This window comes from Anser anser (genome assembly GCF_964211835.1).
Source record: "Anser anser genome assembly, chromosome: 21".
NCBI classification, from domain to species: domain Eukaryota; kingdom Metazoa; phylum Chordata; class Aves; order Anseriformes; family Anatidae; genus Anser; species Anser anser.
This window is the reverse complement of record NC_139742.1, coordinates 6,192,756-6,210,366: the sequence shown is the minus strand read 5'-3', so window position 1 is coordinate 6,210,366 and position 17,611 is coordinate 6,192,756. Positions and strand designations below refer to the sequence as shown.

The window sequence follows — 17,611 nt, the reverse complement described above, 5'->3', positions numbered from 1 at the left end:
TGCTGCAGCCTGACGAATTCCACCTCCCCGGTGGGCATTAGCTCTGCCTGGCTCCAAAATCCACCCACCTCCTGCCCACCGAGCCACCGTGCCTATCCGCCAAGTGAGGTCTGGGGCATACAAGGGGATGGTTCCGGGGAGCTCCACCTGTGGACGGCTCCAGTCTCAACCACCATGGTTGCCCTCGCACTTTTAACCCTTGGGACATTTGGGCTTTGCAGGCAGGGCTGTAGCTCAGAGGTTGAAGTTTGGGTGCCTGTGCTCTGCTCCTGTGCTAAGGCTTCCTGTGACAGGATTTGTGCAGAGGATATGGCTCATGGGGAATGCAGCAGTCACCCCAGCTGTGGCCACCTGGAAGGCCCCTGAGAGCAGTCCTGGGGAAGCCGACCCACACCTGGCTGGGCTGAGCAGAGCAGAAGATCCCTTCTGTGTTTTGTTCTGCCTCATTTCTCATCATTTACCAGCACACGGCACAAGAATACTTTTTATTCCCCTTAAAGCTAACCACCAGCTGCAAACCAAAGCCAGAGGAGAAAGGCATGTCAGGAACAGCCCGATTTTCAGACACCACCTCCATGCTGATGGCTTTGCCATGCACAGGATCACAGTCGTAGCCTTACTGGGATCACAGAATCACAGAACGGTTTTGCTTCCTTCCTAAAACCCTGCTGGTCCACCTGCCCCGTGGCACACCACCTGCCTCATGGTCACAATCGGGGCAATGAAGCTACAAAGCACACAGAGAGGCACGAAGCCCCTGCCACACGGGACCTTCACAACTGTCCCAAGTCCCAGGCCGCTCCCAGAGAGCGGGATATACCTGCTGGCAGCTGAGTTTGTTACCTGCTACTGAAGGAGAGGGCTGCTGTTAGGAATCAGGCAGGTGCTCATGCATATATGCCTGCTGGGGGGGGAGCAGCCGGTTGTGCCTGCTCTGGCACCTTGGTCCTATGCCAGCACCTGCACCTGGGTGCGTGCGGGCGTCCGACAGGCACGGGGAGCTCCCGAGGTGTACGTGACGCTGCTGGCACCCACGTGAGTATGGACTGCGAGCGATCCCATACCCCACGAGCTGAAATTGCACAGCTCATGGCATGGCTCTGGCAGCCTGCAGCACGGGAAGATGCTCTTCCAGAGGGTGCTGGGCCAGGAGAGCACTGGCCTTGAAGAGAGAGCACCTGTGATGAGCACCCGAGCTCACAGCAGCAGAGCCCAGCGCGCAGCCCCCTGCACCGTCCGAACGCCAGAAACCCGCGGGTCACGCTGACGGGGAATAAACAGAGCCCTGGGCAGGAAACAGAACAGTCCACAAAGGGCATAGTAAGGGACTGTATTAACACACGGCATGTTCGTAATCAGGCTGTGATCTCAGCTGGGACTCCTAGGCGCTACTGCAATATAAATAATAAATAATAACACAGAGCGGTGCTAGAATGTAATGGTAAGAGGAATTCTGAGAGCAGGCCAATGTGGAAATAGGGAAAACAGGAGCCAATGCGCTTAATCGGGATGCAAACCGAGTGCCAAAAGTAATAAGAGCGTTAGGGAGCCAACCCGTTAGAAAAGCAACTCCAGTATGACAGGCGAAGAGGGAGACACACAAAGAGCGGCAGTGTAGCAGCAGAAGATGTACAGGAAGCTTCGCCAAATTATTACAGCAGACAAACACTGTCCATATAAAATAATGCAAAAACTTCTACTGTGCTTGGCAAACCCCTGTGCCGCTGAGCGTACCAGAGGCAGAATAACCAAGAGCCTGTGCTGCATGCCAGCAAACCATGGCTCTCAGTGCTCTGCCTGCTCCCTGGGACAGACGGACAGAGGGGGACTGTGCCCAGGCAGGGACGGCACAACCAAAGGGGTGTTTCACAGCTCGGCGCTTCGTTACGCTGTCACCACAGCTGCTCTAGTCAGCTCCAGACACTGCTGCCCCGGCTCGTGCTGCTCACAAGACCCCAGAGCAGATTTTACTACTCCATGTCCCTGCGAACTGCAAAGAACAATGATATAAAATGGAAAGCCATTTAACACCAGGGCTCCCGACAGCTCCAGCTCTGTTGGAGCAGTGGGAGAGCAGCACACGGAGGTTTGGGGAGCACCCAGGAGACCCAAAAAACCACAGGAACCTGCCCCAGGCTGGGAATCGGGCTGCCAAAGACAGTGGGGTGTCAGCATGTGGATGGCACCGGCACGCTGCCACCCACCTTGCCCTTCTTGGAAAACAAATCAGTCCCCTCTGCTCTGAGAAGCAATTCGGCTGTTTGGGGCAGTTAAACCTATACTAGCCGAGATGATGGGTTGACCTGCTTGTACAGAGAGGAAGGGTTCAATAACTTGGCCCTGGTTTTACAGGAGGAAGGAACAGGGTTGAGAGGCAAGTGGGACATGGGAAGGGCAGTAGTGACCCTGTTTAGAGGCCCCTGCTCCAGGACAGGCTGCCAGGAAAGCAAAGCGGGATGCATCTCGCCCCTCCAGAGCCATCTTCTGCAGCCTGCCCTGCCCAGCCCCAGGCTGCTCCGCGCTGCTGGAGGCTGTCGGGTGCTCCCAGCCCTTCGGCTGGCCGGGGCAGTGTTTGCAGTATCCGCGTTTCCTCCAGCAGAGCCCTGTCACCAGCATGGCAGGACCTGCCAGGGCAATCTCCCTTCGCAGCAGTCACCTGGCTAATCCCATCACAACACATCTCATCAGCCTCTGACCTGCCGGAGGAGAAAGTGACCCCGTGTTCACAAACGCATGTGGCAAGCTTCATCTTCCCCAAGCCTCCTGGGCTGGAACCCAGGATGAAGGCTTCCCCTAATTCGCCCTGACAGGAAAGGCTACATTTAGCCAATTAGCGAAATCTTTTAAACTCTTTTTTACTGACAACACTGGTTAGAGAGGGGTGAGCGAGGTCCTGGCGGCTCTCCAGGAGCATCCCATGCCAAGCGCCGCGGCGCGCAGCACGCTGCCTTCCCCTGCGGGCCCGGCTGGGCGCACGAGGGCAGACGCGGCACACACTCGTCCTGAGAGTGGGGTAAGGTGCAGTGAGAAAGCATGGTTTGGTCACCAGCCCAGCACCTCCAGGAGCCCATGAAACAGAGAAGGAAGCTTCTCTTTAGTCGTATTACAATTTCTATGGCAGTATGGAGCTCAGGAGAGGTCCTGGTGGGCCAGGGCTGTACAAACGGTGCGAGCTCTGGGCAGATTTACAATGTAAGAAGGAAAAAAAGGGGGGTTAAATCGTGATCCGTCTGCTCCTTTGCACATGGGCTGCCGAGGCACAGAGACATACAGGTTTGTGGCTGAGGGAGTGTTTGAGAGCCCGCTCACCTGTTTCACCAAAGCCAGGTGGGATGAAAATGCAGCTCCAAGGCACTGCCGTGTCCATCCCAAAGCAGCTCACCCACGGTCAGTGCAGGGACGTGCTGGGGCTGTGCCACCATGGCACAAGAGCCACTAGACCAAGTGCCACCCCTCATCCAAGTACGGATACGTCACTGTCACAGTCTGGCCAAGTGGAAAGCAAGCAGATGACTCAGCTGAAGCTTGGAGACATCACTGGCCATAGGTCTGTAGCTAACATTTCCTCAAACACTTCTAATGCTTTTCAGCTAATTAGAAAGAACCCTGGGAGCAAAAACAAAATATAAAATACCTCTATTTCTCCTTAAGCAAATTCCCAGCTAGGCCTGGAATAAGCAACTGCTTTCAGGTTTGTTACAGAACACCACAAATTCCTAGTGTTTAAAGTCCTGCAGTCAGTGCTGCTGCAAAGCAGCGGGGCTGGGTGGCAGGAGATAGCAGTCCCCCCGATGGAGGATGCAGATGTGGCCTTGTTATCTCCTCTTTGCAGGCTTCACCTGGGCAACGCCTAATGCAGGAACCTGACGGCTGAACGGCACAATGGAAGAGAGAAATGTGCTCTGGGGCTTGAAAAGCGCCTCTGAATCAATCTCCAGTGAGGTAAGATCCCATTGACATGGATAGAGACACCTTGGCCAGAAGAACGGGGCAAGGTCACTTTACAGAAGGATTTCAGGTGCGGCTTTATGTATGAGTTGCAAAGTCAGTGCTCCAGTCGATATTTTGCCTTTTGTAGAGATTCTCAGTCAATTCGTAGGCTCCTCAATACCAAACTCCTCAGCAGAGGATGCTGGAGGCCAGGCACTGTCCTCCTACAGGGAGCTGATTGACAGAAACGGGCTTTTGAATATATGGGAGATAGAGCAAGGGACTGGCAGAATCAGCCTCCTCCAAACATAAACCTTGACGTGGGTAAGCAATTAGGTTAAACATGTGCACGGCTGTCGTTAGGTGAATGTCATGCACATGCCCAGGTGCTACAATGAAGGATGATGAAGCAAAGTGATGGTGAAGCAAAGTCCCATTTTCTCGTCCTCTCTCCAAGAGAAGAGAGGAAGCCACGTCTGCGAAAGACTGCTCAAAACAAAGAGATAGGGAGGAACAACTGTCTTGTCACGACTGAAAAGAAGGTTACAATTCTTAAAGAATTTTCTTTTCAAAAGTTGTGCCTCTATCTCGACAACACAAAAGCTATCACAAAGTAAATACAGGCCCCCAAAAGTCTCCATTGTTCTTTACAATCAAAACCATGCTTGCTATTTACTTTTTCTTCAAAAGTGAAATTACTTTAACAAAGTATCCACAAACAGAGCTCATGGAATCCACAAACATCTGGCAGAGGCTGCATTCATGTTTCCACTCTGAATCAAATTACACCCCTTCTGTAAATGGGGATAGACAGAGCATAATGCCTGAAATTACAACTGGGGGATCGTTTCCCCATCCTGAGAAAACCAAGAGCTCGAATAGCAGGACAAACTAAGCAAACAAAGAATGCTATGTGCCTGGAATCTCTTCTGAGAGTCTGAAGAGAAAGAAAACGTGAGGGATGGAGATACAAACCAGAAATCCTCCAGGGAGGAGATCTGCTGGTCCTTACAACACCAACGTTCCCACATCGTACTCACTGAAATCTGTAGGATTTCAAAGCAAGGCCCGAGTTCCCTCTCTCTGCTGGGGATCTTAGAAAGGATGTCTGTCTTGCAAATTCTGTAGGGATTGTATTACTGGGGTTCTGGAGAGACAACGCAGCCCATGGCTGCCAAGCTGAGCATCTCTACACCATGTGGTATGTCATTTTGGGGATGGACATTGCTGGTGGGAGCTGCTGTCCTGCAGGATTGCTCCTGAGGGCTTGGCACCCGATCCAGCTCCATCCGCAGGCAGGTCCCTGCTGTGCCAGCCAACCTCCTGCCACGGGAGCTGAATCCACCTTGGCTCTTGGTTTTACTGGTGTGATAATAAATATCCATTCCCTTCATCACTCCTGCCAGTACAAGTGGAGCTGAAAACGGCCCATCAGCTGTACCTTCCTTGTGGCTTAAGGCCTTTAGGCCAAAAGAGATGTACGAAGCTGAACAGGATGTACATGGATGAACCTCCCACAGGTCAGGAGCCCAGCGCCAGTGTGTGCAGCTCCTGCTGTAAGGACAGGCTCGGTGCCGGGGGCTGTGACGGGGGACTCCGCTGTCCCTGCGTACCCCGGGCAGAAATGCCCAGTGCTCTCAGAAGACCCACCTCTCCAAGAGCCTGCACAGCCAGCAGCCTGGGATTCATTCAGAAGGCATTTCCCGTTCAGCTCCGTGCTGCAGTTTTACCTTGAGATATTTTCCGCTGTCCACGCAAGGCCTCCCGTGGCAGAACGCCTCCGGTTTCTCATCTGTCGTGCTCACTGAGAGCCCGGGCGGCTCAAATCGCTGCTGCGCAGCACGGAGAAACCTCGCTCCCAGGGGACCCTCCGAGAGAGAAGCTGGGGACTGAGACCCAGGAGCCTTCCCACTGAGGGGAGCAGGGCCGAGGAAGTTTCTTCCCAGCCCCATGCTAAAAGCTGAACCCTGATATGCATCTGCTCAGCTTGGATGTCTTTGGTGTCCTTCTAGCCGTGCTTTTAAGGCTTAGAGCAGTTCTAGGGTACATAACTCTGTGGTTATAAAGCTTTCTAGCTGGTTATTCCATTTCCTTTTGCCAGTTCTAGCTACTTGAATGGAGTATTAGCTCTGGTAGAGGGAAACATTTGGCTGTCCTGAATTCCCCAAGCAGGAATTGCAGTAGAAGCAGAGTCTGGGGGTGGGTAAAATGTTTAGTTTACTCCAGCCTACGTCTTTGAAAACAAAACATGTAAACAGATATCATAAGATCCTTGGAGGGAGAAATGCAAAATATGTTGTTGTTGGGGCCTTCAGCAGAACCCATGTGTGCTTGTTATTAATACTTTGTAAAGCAGCTGGACAAGGGAAAAACAACCCACAGCAGAGATGCTCCTGCAACAAAAGTCCTGCTGAAGAAGAAAGATTGAGGAGCTCAGTGGGACATGAGCTGGATGTCACAGCCAGAAAAACAAGCAGCTTTGGCAGGTCTAGAGGTCATTCTGCTGTCGGCTGTCACCCAAATGGAGCAGGAAGAACCACAGATGAACTGACACTGAGTGTTTGTGAAATATTCATCCGGTGTAAGGAGTACTCACGGTGCTGTCAGCAATGCTACCCAGTGCCATTCCCCAGTGCCGAGCTGGGGGCCTGCTCTCCCCGGGCAGAGCACGGATTCACACATGCTTCACAGTGTGGTACTGTTAGATATGCACAGATAAAATCAGAGCTTGTGTTATGGGCTGGAAAATCAGACAGGAAGACAGGACATGCTTGTACCTTGCAGCACCGACAGCGCACAGCACACCTTTCTGAAACCCCGCACAAGACTGCCAGAAGGTGTGACTGCATCCAGCGAGGCTCAACGGGGAGGCTCTTCTGCTCCTTGTCAGCCCCATTTCTGCCAGCCTCGACTCCTGATTCTATTTCTTAGCATAGCATATCCTGCTGTATCTGCCTCTGGCTAAATCACACCACTTCACACCTCAGCTGCTCTCTGTCCCTTGGTAGCAAAGGCACCTTGTCAGTCCTTTACCTGCACCCCTTCCCCCAGCTGAGGCCCACCCTCAAATGGCTAAATCTTTACCATCCTCACCAGAAGCATCCATAAACCCTGCCTGACATTGCATGTGGCTGGAAAAGACAAGAGGGACTGCTTCCACAACAGACCACACTTGGACCCTCTTCTGCTCATCCTCATCACTTGCATTCGTGTCCCTGGTAAGACTTGCTTCAATGGCCCTTCAACACAGCAGAAACACAGCTAAGGAGGTGCTGCCACAACCAGTGCTCATCTTTGCACCCCAAACTACTCCACCAGATTCCTCTTCCAACGGCTGAAAGAGGAGAGGCGTAAAAAATCCATGGGAAGCGCTTACCCTGCGGCCCTTCATCCCTCTGGTCCCTGGTGCACCGCGGACTCCTGCTGGACCCTGGGAGGGGAGAGAAAACACAGTGAAGCTGCAGGAGGAGGCAGGCAGCACTGCGGGTGAGACCCCACGTCCCTCTGTGATCCTCAGGGGATGTGGACACAGAACCTGGAGCAGCCAGTTGGCTCCCTGAGCACTTGCCAAAGACGTGGCCATGTTTCCTCATCTGTAAACAGTCGTTTTGTGAACTCACTGATTGTCTCTCAATTATCAACATTTAGGCCAAGGATGCTGGCTGAGGTTTGTAAGCTTAAGTATCTGCAGCCTGTTGTCTGTGTAAGTGGTATGAATTGAAGAGAAGCTGAGCATCCAGAATTCCCTCCAAAACTATTAAAAGCAGCTGTTGCTCAGTGTCGGTACAAAAAATAATAATAACCAGGATGTGCTTTTCAGTTGTCCAAAATCAGGCACCTCATCTTAGGTATCCAAGCTCGACCTTTTCAGCCAAACTCTGATTTTATTTTCAAGTAACTGTTGTGCTGTTAGTGCTGCACCAACATTCATGCTGGCAGACAGACGCTAATTTCATTCAGACTGTTGGTGTTGAGGGTGATCCTGTTCATCACACCCTTACAGGAAGGCTTCAGGTTGTATTTTATCCTGCATTTGTAGACGTTTGATTCATTAACATGCATACAGGAAATACAGAAGAAAATTAAACAGCTATTCTTCTGTTCAACATGTATCAGTTTCAAACATTGAATGATGTGTTCAATTAACAGGACTTATTTCTACATTACAACTTGAATAACCCATATTTGAAGTTAGTGCCTTTCTGCTGTCAGAAAAGAAAACCTCAGAATGACACATTACATTCTTACTCTCTCAAAAATTCCACATCAAGTTTGCTATTTATATATTCAGAGTTTTTGCCAACTGTCAACCCTGCAAGTTCCACCAAGGACTAGAACAAAGTTGGACTGTGATCTTCCTACTGCTTGTACCACTGCCGCTAATAAAGACCTTGCTTTTGGAGCAGAGTTATTCTGCACGGCATGTAAACCCAAAATACAAATGCTTTGCTGTTCGCACTCAAAATGGAAATGTTAGTTTATGGTAACTATATTTGTAATTATAGCAGATCTCAGTGTTGCTAGTGAGGTCAGTAGTGACTGGCACGGAGAAGCAGTAGATGTGTCAGATGCCTGTTTTATGCAGATTTTTACGAAAAACACATACTGAAATGAAATTCTTTGTTGGCATTTGGAATATCCTCCTGTAAATCTCAGGATCCTCCTGTAAATCTCTCAAATAGTTATCCCAATGTGAAAAAAAAAAACAAGCCCAAGAAGATTAATTGTAGTGGCAAAATTTTGAGGGGAGCAATTTGATACCACACTCGGAATTTCGAGGAAGTATTTTAGGAGATGAGTGACCTTTAATATACCTGTATGTATACATCATTTTCAAAACTGCAAATTATCGGAAAAGATATACCACGATGGCGAGAAGGAAGAGAGAAAAGGAATTTACAAACCTCAGTGAGCTGAAATTAAGGGCAGATTTTCCTACCATTGCCTGTTCCTTTGCTTTCCATTCACCCCCTACTGAATTAAGCAGCCATCAGGGCTGCTGAGGCCCACTGGATAGCTTCATCTCAAAGAGTTTAACAGTTGAGAATAAACAACAACACGCCACAGGTCTGGCTTCAGAAGCAAATAATGAAGGGTTGTTTGGTGGAGAAACAGGCAGAAACAGCTGGAGTTAATAAGAGCGGGGATTTAATATTAGGGGATTATTTGATTTACTGGCTTTGCGGGGAAGTTTGACTTACTGAATTACAACTTTTTAAATGCAGCCTTGGAGGAAACATTTTGCTTGGATGAACCTGTTGGTTATTTGCCTGCAGGAGAACAGGGCACCGAAGGAAGCAGAAGAACCTGTGATGGTCTCAGCACCCAGAGCTCTGCAGGGAGGTTTCATCATCCCTGGTCAGAGCTGATGTCCTTTCTCATACTGTTGTTGTCCCAGTGAGACAAATTCAGCCCTCACTAAAGGTACTAGTTAGGGGTACACTGGGTCGTGCTTCAGGGCTGAGCTCTGTGCCACAAGGCCAGTGCAGAACCCAGCTCTGCCCAGGACAGAGTCACGGCCTCTCCAGTGCCCACAGGCACGGAGCCTGCCTAATTCCCTGGCCATCCCCAGGTCACAGAGCAGCTAACGTGCTACAAAGGGACACCTGAAGATATCCATCTGCCTCCTAGACTTCTGTCAACAGCAAGCATAAATGCGGCCACGAGGGGCCAGGCAGCAGCTCACTGCTGGGGGCTCTGATTCTAAGGGACTGGCCAGTGCTGTGTTGCTGCTCCTCAGGGGCAGGTCACCTCAGGGTGCTGCTTGACCTCGAACCCTTTCCTTCCATCATCACTATAGATGTGCAGCTGTGCAATCTGTCCCTAGCCAGCAGCTGGCTGCAGCTGGTGGGCCCAGAGCATCCCTGAGCTCCCTGTGCTGGGCAGAGTTGCCACGGGTCTGGAGGCCAAGCCTTTGGCACTGCCCATCTCACTGCTGTGACCTTCCTCCCAATTAACCACAACGTGGGAATTCACACGCTGAGCAAAATCTGTTCCCCGTTCCCACCCAAAGCTGCCTTTCTGCTGGTTCCAGCACACAACATGCACTGCCTTCATGGGGCGGCGTTTGTGCTGGGAGAGCTGGAGCTCCATCTAAACAGACGCTGTGAGAAACTGGAGCCAGGCTAAAAATCTAGCTCCTCACCAACTGCTTGCTCCAGCCCCAGCTGCGTGTGCACCAGATGAGCAAATCCAGACAAAGGGCACATCTGGGGGCTGCTGCTCAGCTGCCCCGCTCCGACAGCGCACGAGGTCTTGTTCACAAACTGTCTTTCAAACTCAAATCAGCCGGGACATGGTTGCTTAACTCAATCCATGAACACCCAGGGTATGGGAAGCTGTGCAGTACTATGAGGTGGTGATAACCTTTACTTACTGCTGGTCCGGGGATTCCAGGAAAACCCACCGCTCCTGGTATCCCGGGGTGCCCCTGAAAGGGAAGAAAGAAGACACGCCTGGTGTGAATTCCCGAAATCTGCTCAGCCGTTCTTCCCCCAAGTGAGAAGACAGAAAACAAGGCACTGCTGGCTGCTGGCAAGGTCTGGCGGGTCTGTTATTTGCCAGGGCAAAAGAGCTGGGGCACACATGGCAAAAGCCAGACCATAAAAAACCCAGCCCCAACTCTACCAGCAAGATAAGCAGTGAGATTTTCTGAGCAGCCCAGAACAGGGGGGACTGGATTAATGTGAAAAAGCTGTCTTTGGGTCTTGCGCTATGGTATGCAGGGAAGCGCATGCCAGAGCAAGACAAGATCTCACTAAGTCCCCTCTAATAAAATCCTAAATAAGGGTCCCCAGAGAGTGGTGCAAATGGCAAAGCAAAGCAGCCTGGGTGTGTTGTGCAGGCAGCCCCACATCTCCAGCTGCCTCTGACAACAACCTGGGATGAAAATCCCTGTTCCCAGACCCTGTCTGGTCAGTAGCCACAACATCTGGGAAAAGGTAATCCTTGGGGTGCCTTCAGGTGCCATAGCACCTGGGTAGGTCCTCGTTATCTCTGTTTGACACAACAGGTCCTCAGCTGCTGGGAGATGCAGAACACACGTGGAAACCCAGTGTTACTGGGGAGACTGTTGACCAGGAGTGCTGGGGAGAGGTTACACCTCAATAACCAGTCCACAAATGGCCTCCCCCATCCCCCAGAGATAGGAATAGTTTGCAGCTCTTCTCACGTAACCAAAAGACTGGGAGAAGCTGCACCCATTGCTAGGACAGAGAGAGAGAGGCAGCAGCAAGAGCGAGAGAATGCAGACTTACTCCTTACCATCGACCCCTTGACTCCTGGAGGGCCCGGGGGTCCCACTGCGCCACGGTCACCCTGCGAGAGACAAAAGTGCATGGGGAAGAGTGAGGAGTTGTGCTAACAAGCACTCTGTGCTGCCTGCAACGGGGATCTAGAGCAATGCAACAACTGGAAGACCCACAGATTGCAGCCTGTGCCGTCAGATTTCTACCAGAGGCTTCCAGTACAGAGCACTCATCACCCTCCTTTAGGTACCCATCTCGTCAGGGTAGCTAAAGGACTACAGCAAGAATTAGCTGACCCTCTGTGACCCAAGAGATGAGACTTTACTATCGACTTCAAACCACTGGAGGACGAGAATCGAGCCACCCACTCAAGACCACCTTCGAGTCCAGGCAGTGCTGGGGTTGGATCCCAGGAGAGCTCCGGCCCCTCCCACCCACGTCCTGCATGCCTCTGTTCGGCACTACCCCAATTCCTACACGTCCTGCCCTTTTCGGAGACATGGATTTGAGAGCTGTGGTCATGAGGGGCTCGCTGAGAGCAGAGAATCACGCTGGAAAAAGGCAGAGAAGCTGTCTGGGATAGATGGCTGGTGATTTTAGAAGACCGTAGGCGTTCGGGGTCTCCCCACCCCTTGGCTCACATTGACACCACGGTGCAAACGATCTGGAGGCCTGTGTCTATGAGGGATCCGGAGCTGGATGCCTCCGCAGCCCAGCTGTGCTCTGAAGGCACCAGTCCTTTTAAAACAAGCCACCATTTGGCATTAAAATCAATAATGTACCCTCAAAAAAATAACTTATTAATTCCAAAAGCCTTACTTATGCCCACAAACAGAGCATCTCACTTCTCCAAGGACATCCTTGGCCCTTTAGCTCAGCCAAGGACGGGGGACGAGGTGCGAGGCTCTGCGAGCATCACTGCGCCCCCTGATGCTGCGGGCAGAGCTCTAGCTGTGGGATGTCAGCTGCTGCTTTTTGGAGACTGGCACTTCCCACCGCGAATGCCTGCGCTCTCCCTCGCAGCCCTGGTAATGCACCGGGAATTAGGTGTGTTGTGTTTGTGTGCTCGGGGGGATGAAGAGGAGGAGTTAGCAAATGCTGCCAAGGAGTTTACGCCCAAAATCTGACCTACCTTCCAACAGCTATACTGTAAAGGGAAATATTTTCTGGGCTCTGAGCATCTTATTTAAAAGCAAGCCCCAGAGTATGTGTTGTCACCAGTTGGCCCTTGTAAACCAATGCAAGGCTTTTTTGTTTTCCTGTGAATGTATGGATTTTATTAAGTCTGTATTAACCGTATTGTTCTCTTTGATAATCTTTGGATTCTACTGGCTTTGGTCTTAAATTTTGCAGCTCTCAGGACAGAGATTGCTGACTCAGCTCTGTCTAATGAAAGCATATTTCCCACTTCATTTAGCTCGCAGCAACATAGTAAGCTGCAGGATGCTATGCCAACTGGAGGCCTGGTTGAGGTTTTGATTTGATGATAGTTATTTTTGTCATCTCTGAGTTTGCGCTGGTAAAGGAGAGGTCTGATAGAAGTCGCAGCTGTGCTGAAGATCTCCTAGGGCGGATTATAAAAGGACGGCCTGGGTTTGCTTGGACACCAGTGTAACATCACCACGTTACAGTCAGTCTGCAGCTAGAGGATAGCTCATATGGTCAAGGCATTGGCACAGAAGCCAATAGGGACAGATGCGATACTGGAGTTTACTGGGGTGGGAAGAAGATCTTCCCATGTCTCCTGCCTGGCAGACCTCGTATTTCCCATTCAATTCAGGGCTGCAGCTGCCACTGAGACCCACACACAGCTCACTCAGGCACTGACTTTCTGCGTAACCACCTTGGACACTTCACAGATGCTTTATTCCTGTTTTCCTTCCGTAAAACGCAGCCCTCATCACGTCCTTCCTTTTACTTCTTGTGTGCCTTGGCAGTTTGGACTGAGCCCGCTTCTGCTACTGCCCCACCAGAGGAGAGCACAGGGCTCCCCAGGGCTGCCGTAGACTAGCAATAAAATGCATTTGCAGCGAACACAGCGTAACTGTCACAGAGGCTTGACATCATTACCCAGAGGACAGGGCTTGAAGTAATAAAAGAGAGCGAGTGAGCTGATGTGCGGAATGCATCATTTTATGCTCTTTACTATCTTTATGGCTGGACTGTGAATAATTAAACCACCAATGAAAACCAGCACTCTGCAGCTGAGATATAATGAATGACATAGATGATTTGTCTTTAAAAGCTACCCCTGAATAAAATTTTACACTCTAATAGAAAACGAATTAACGGCCATTTGCTTTTTATGGAAAATAAAGTCATTTTTCTTCCTGGAGGAAGCATGTATCTGTGCTGTACACAAGAGGGCACCAGCCCTTAGCAGCGTGCCCAAGGCAAGCACAGGGCGGGCAGACAGCATGGTCCTTGCTAAATGAAAAGGGAAGCATTTGGACCAGCTCAGATACATGGCTGTGCTCTTAGATAATTTCTGCACCTGGGAATTTGGTGAGCCCTCCTGTTGAGAGCAGGCTCAGCCCTGGTCCTGTGTGACCCTGTCAGCAACGCAGCCGGGGCTTGCGAGCACATCTCTGCAGGAATCCATCTGTAACCTAAACTCCTTAGACCTGTCCCGTGACCAGGAACTCAGGGCTGATGGGTCCTTCATCTCCATAAAAAACAGAATTGACTGTCAAATACAAGCCTTCTGGCAGATTATGAATGAATACAGCTTAAATAATCGGTGTTTTCAGAGAAAAGTTGACAGCATCTCCTCAGAGGGTAAGGTTACTAATTCCTAAACGCAAAATGGATGACTTGTGCCTGGCCCACGACTCGCTCAGACACCCTGGATGTGCTGCTTTCCCAGCTGGGTGTTACACTGACATGACAACTTAAATCCCTTCAAAATTCCCCCGCCCCAGCCTCCCTCATCCTGTAACAGGAGGAGCAACCAGCTTGTTGCAAGCAACCTTACCTTTTCTCCCACTATTCCAGGCTCCCCTACCGGACCAATGAAACCCATTAGACCCTGAGGAAAGAGAAAAGCACCATTAATTCTCAGTTCTACTTGCTGCGAAAGTCAACGATTTCTTTGGTCCACCTTGCTGGCTGAAGCAGCACAGCATCCCTCGAATACAGCTCAGTAATTCCTCCTGGCTACCAGAGCGCACGGAGCTGCTCCCGGCCATGGGAACGGCTCACTCCACAGCTGGCTCTGCTTTGGGCGCCAGCTGGAACGGCAGCACGAGGATCTGCAAGAGCCACAACACACGCTATAGGGGATGAGTTAAGCACGTTTCGTAGAAAGGCCGAGTCCATGGTGTGGCTTTGTTTTGCAAGCATTTCCCCAAACGTCAGCACAGCTTCCTTAGGAGCATCGGTAGCGGGAGCTCCTGGGTCGCACAGAGCTGGGACTCACCGTCATTTTTACCGCTGCACTGGCTACGTTTCCTCTGAGCCACTTCAAACCGTCGTGCAAACTGATTTTGCCCTGGATAGTATATTGCTGTTGGGATGTTAGTAGGAAATAAAAGTCTGAGGACACAGCCAGAGGGGCCAGCAGGGCAGCAGACCTGTCCCACTACTCAGAAACTATCTTGGAAAAAAAACCATCTAAACAGGATTTGTCAGCATTTAACAACATTTCGGATAATGAAGAAAAACACAGAACTGCTTTTAATTAGGGAGATGGAAACATGCTATCTCGAGCTAAGGTCCCTGAGAACTGGTGTACAGCACCCTCCCCAGCAACCCCAGTGGGTTTCTGGCTCTGGGGATGCAGAAGAGCATCCTCTCTGCCACTGCCGGCTCCCCCACTACGCAATTCCCATGACCTCGTCCCTAGTCTCAGCAAGGGTCATTGGGAGATAGCTATCTATATTTAGTTAGTCCAGTGAATCTGTAACTAAAGGGATTCGTTTCCTGTTGAAACACTTCCTAACCTGCCCACAGCTGGCAGGGTGCTGTCAGTTCAGCCATGCCCTGGCTTGCTTGACTTTAGGCAACATCCTGACGGCTACCGGGAGGTGGCTGCTGGGCACGTCAGAGACAGGAGATGGGTTCTCCGCTGGTACCGTCCCACTCTTTCTCTTTTTAAAAATAATTTGAAATCTTCATAATAAAACATAAATAAAACATCCAGCAGGAACAAAAACAATGGGGGGAAAAGCTATACCTGCAAAGCAACGTTCTGGAGTGTGGTCCCAGAAAAGCGCGAGGTTTTCACCCTGTTATCCCCTTTCTGGGGGGGACAGCAAGAAAAGAAGCAAAGGTTTCCTTGCCATACTCCTGTTTCATTGCTTTCTGGCCCAAGACGTGTGCAGCCCGCAGAGGAGCTCTCTGCAGCTGGTGCATCGCTGTGGCTGTGCACATCAGTGCTCTGACGGTGCAAGGTGATACAGAGGAGCTACTCACAGGTTGTGCATCTTCCTCCACCACCAAAAGCCTCTCTCTCTCCAAGAAGTTACACTCGCAACATAAAGCTGTGTCATAAAATACCCTCACTGCTACTCCCACGTGTGTGAGTCCCAGCAGTTGTATTAGGAGACATAAACCACGACGAGGGTCACTCTCCAGTGCCTTTTAGAGGAAGTAACTTTTGATAATAACTACAAATGTCAAGAGTCTTTGTGCATTAACGTTCTTTGCATGGTGCAATGAAACGTTGTCCTTCAAACCTCAGTGGAGCTCCTCCCTGAGGCACGCTGATGGCACAGCAGAAGCATCCCTCCCTCGGATGCCCAGCTGGCCGTGCCTCTTGCAGTGAGCGCTTCTCTGGAGCTGTAGAGCCCTCGTCAGGCTCTGCACTGGAGCAATATCCAGGTGAAAAGAGTTTGGAAAAACTCATGAGAGAAGACAAAGAGTGCAGAGCCTGGAGTTAGATGCTTATGTTAGAAATGCATCCAGGGATGATGTCCCAGGCAACTGCTGTGCCACAATGGAAGTATCGACTAACCACAGGAAGACAACAACTACCAGGAGAGCTCTGCTATCCCGCCAGGGGCTCAATGTCACCAACCCTTCTGTCTGTACTGAAATTGTCTTTGCTGTGTCTGAAGCTGAAGCAGACCCAGTGCATAAGTGTGTTACTGCAGCCAGGCTTCACGGAGTGTGAGAGCAAAGCCGTGCTCCACTGAGCAGCAGATCGCCCACCGCAGGAACCCAAGCGACAGCAGGCAAACCCGCAGTATCTGCATATGCAAGGTTGCCACTGGGTGGCATTGCTAAAGGCTGCTGAATCAATTATCCCTTCAATTAGACACAAGTGTGGATACATAGCTGATAGCTGCTTCAAGTTACTGAGGTTTTCCATAGCCCAAGGCCACAAAGAAGGCAAACACTAAGGCAGAGGAGAGGATGGTGGAGCAATGAGATGAAACAAGTAAATGTATAGCTAAACAAAAAGGAGATAAACAAAAGAAGCAAGAAAGAGTAAATCTATTCATTTCCAATTTCTCAAAAACCTGCAGACGTCCCTCTCCTTTCTCTTTTTAAGAGAGGGAAGATGCTCTCTAAGATGTTTCTGGGGTACTTAGGTCAGTCCCTGCAGAAGAACAGAGATTCCCTGCTCTTGCAGCAAACGTAGTTACCATTCACAACAAGACTGTTCCAAAAACACTTTCGCAGGGGCTGGGGTGCATCCAGACTTGTACATCCAGACTCAGGCTTGCAGGCTGGTACTTCTGACACACTGTCCATGGCAGCATCAGCTCTCACCCTGAAGTCTCTCAGGAATCTGGGTCATGAAGCGAGATGTACTGCTTGTGCTTCCCAGCCAAGCTGGTGGTGCTCTCCAGATGGCATGCAGAGCCCTGATTGCAGCACAGCAAGCGGCCCACGAGCCCAGCACCCTCCCGAGACCCCTCTCTCTGTCACAGATGTGCCATTTGTTAGCGCAGCTCGGGCAGAAAGCTGCCAGTACTGCCAACGCAAGCAGGGCTGAGGCAAACGCTGCACCTGCTGCGTGGGTAAATGGATGGAGGGGGAGCGCAGCCAACATTTCTGGCCTGGTTTTCACTCCAGAAATGGGGAAAATTCTGCCTGTGCTGGTACATCACGTCGCTGCTCCCTGCGTACCGAGGAAGAGGAGCATCCCATGGTGTCACCATAACCAGACGGAGAGCAGGGACCCCGCGACGTGGACAGGCTTTCAGCCCGGTAGCTCTGCGGTGTTTGCAGCCAATGCTGGCTGCTCTGGGCTGGATTAACCAGCGCTGCTGTGTCTGCAGGCAGACAGAGCATGGAATAGATACGTCTAGGCAAAATAAATCTTGGTAAGTTATTGGGAGCCTCTGAAACAAGTGGGGAAGATCGGGTAATGATGTTCTTCACTGGCTGGAATGGTACAGGTGCTAAAGGGAACATACGCAGCAAAAGATTTAGGTTCTAAGAACCAGAAAAGTCATTGGCGGCAACCTTTAAATCGAAGTATACAT

General features: G+C 50.8%; 1 protein-coding gene across 6 annotated transcripts in view; it reads right to left on the bottom strand.

The window, feature by feature from the left end:
• Positions 1 to 17,611, bottom strand: part of COL27A1 (collagen type XXVII alpha 1 chain) — a 197,103-nt gene that overhangs the window by 43,078 nt on the left and 136,414 nt on the right. For all 6 annotated transcript variants that reach the window (XM_083807795.1, XM_083807798.1, XM_083807794.1 and 3 more), the window contains 4 exons: positions 14,152 to 14,205; positions 11,194 to 11,247; positions 10,307 to 10,360; positions 7,307 to 7,360 (listed from right to left, as the gene is read on the bottom strand). In XM_083807795.1, the coding sequence (XP_083663921.1) occupies positions 7,307 to 7,360; positions 10,307 to 10,360; positions 11,194 to 11,247; positions 14,152 to 14,205 (216 nt within the window). The remainder of the gene's footprint in view (positions 1 to 7,306; positions 7,361 to 10,306; positions 10,361 to 11,193; positions 11,248 to 14,151; positions 14,206 to 17,611) is intronic.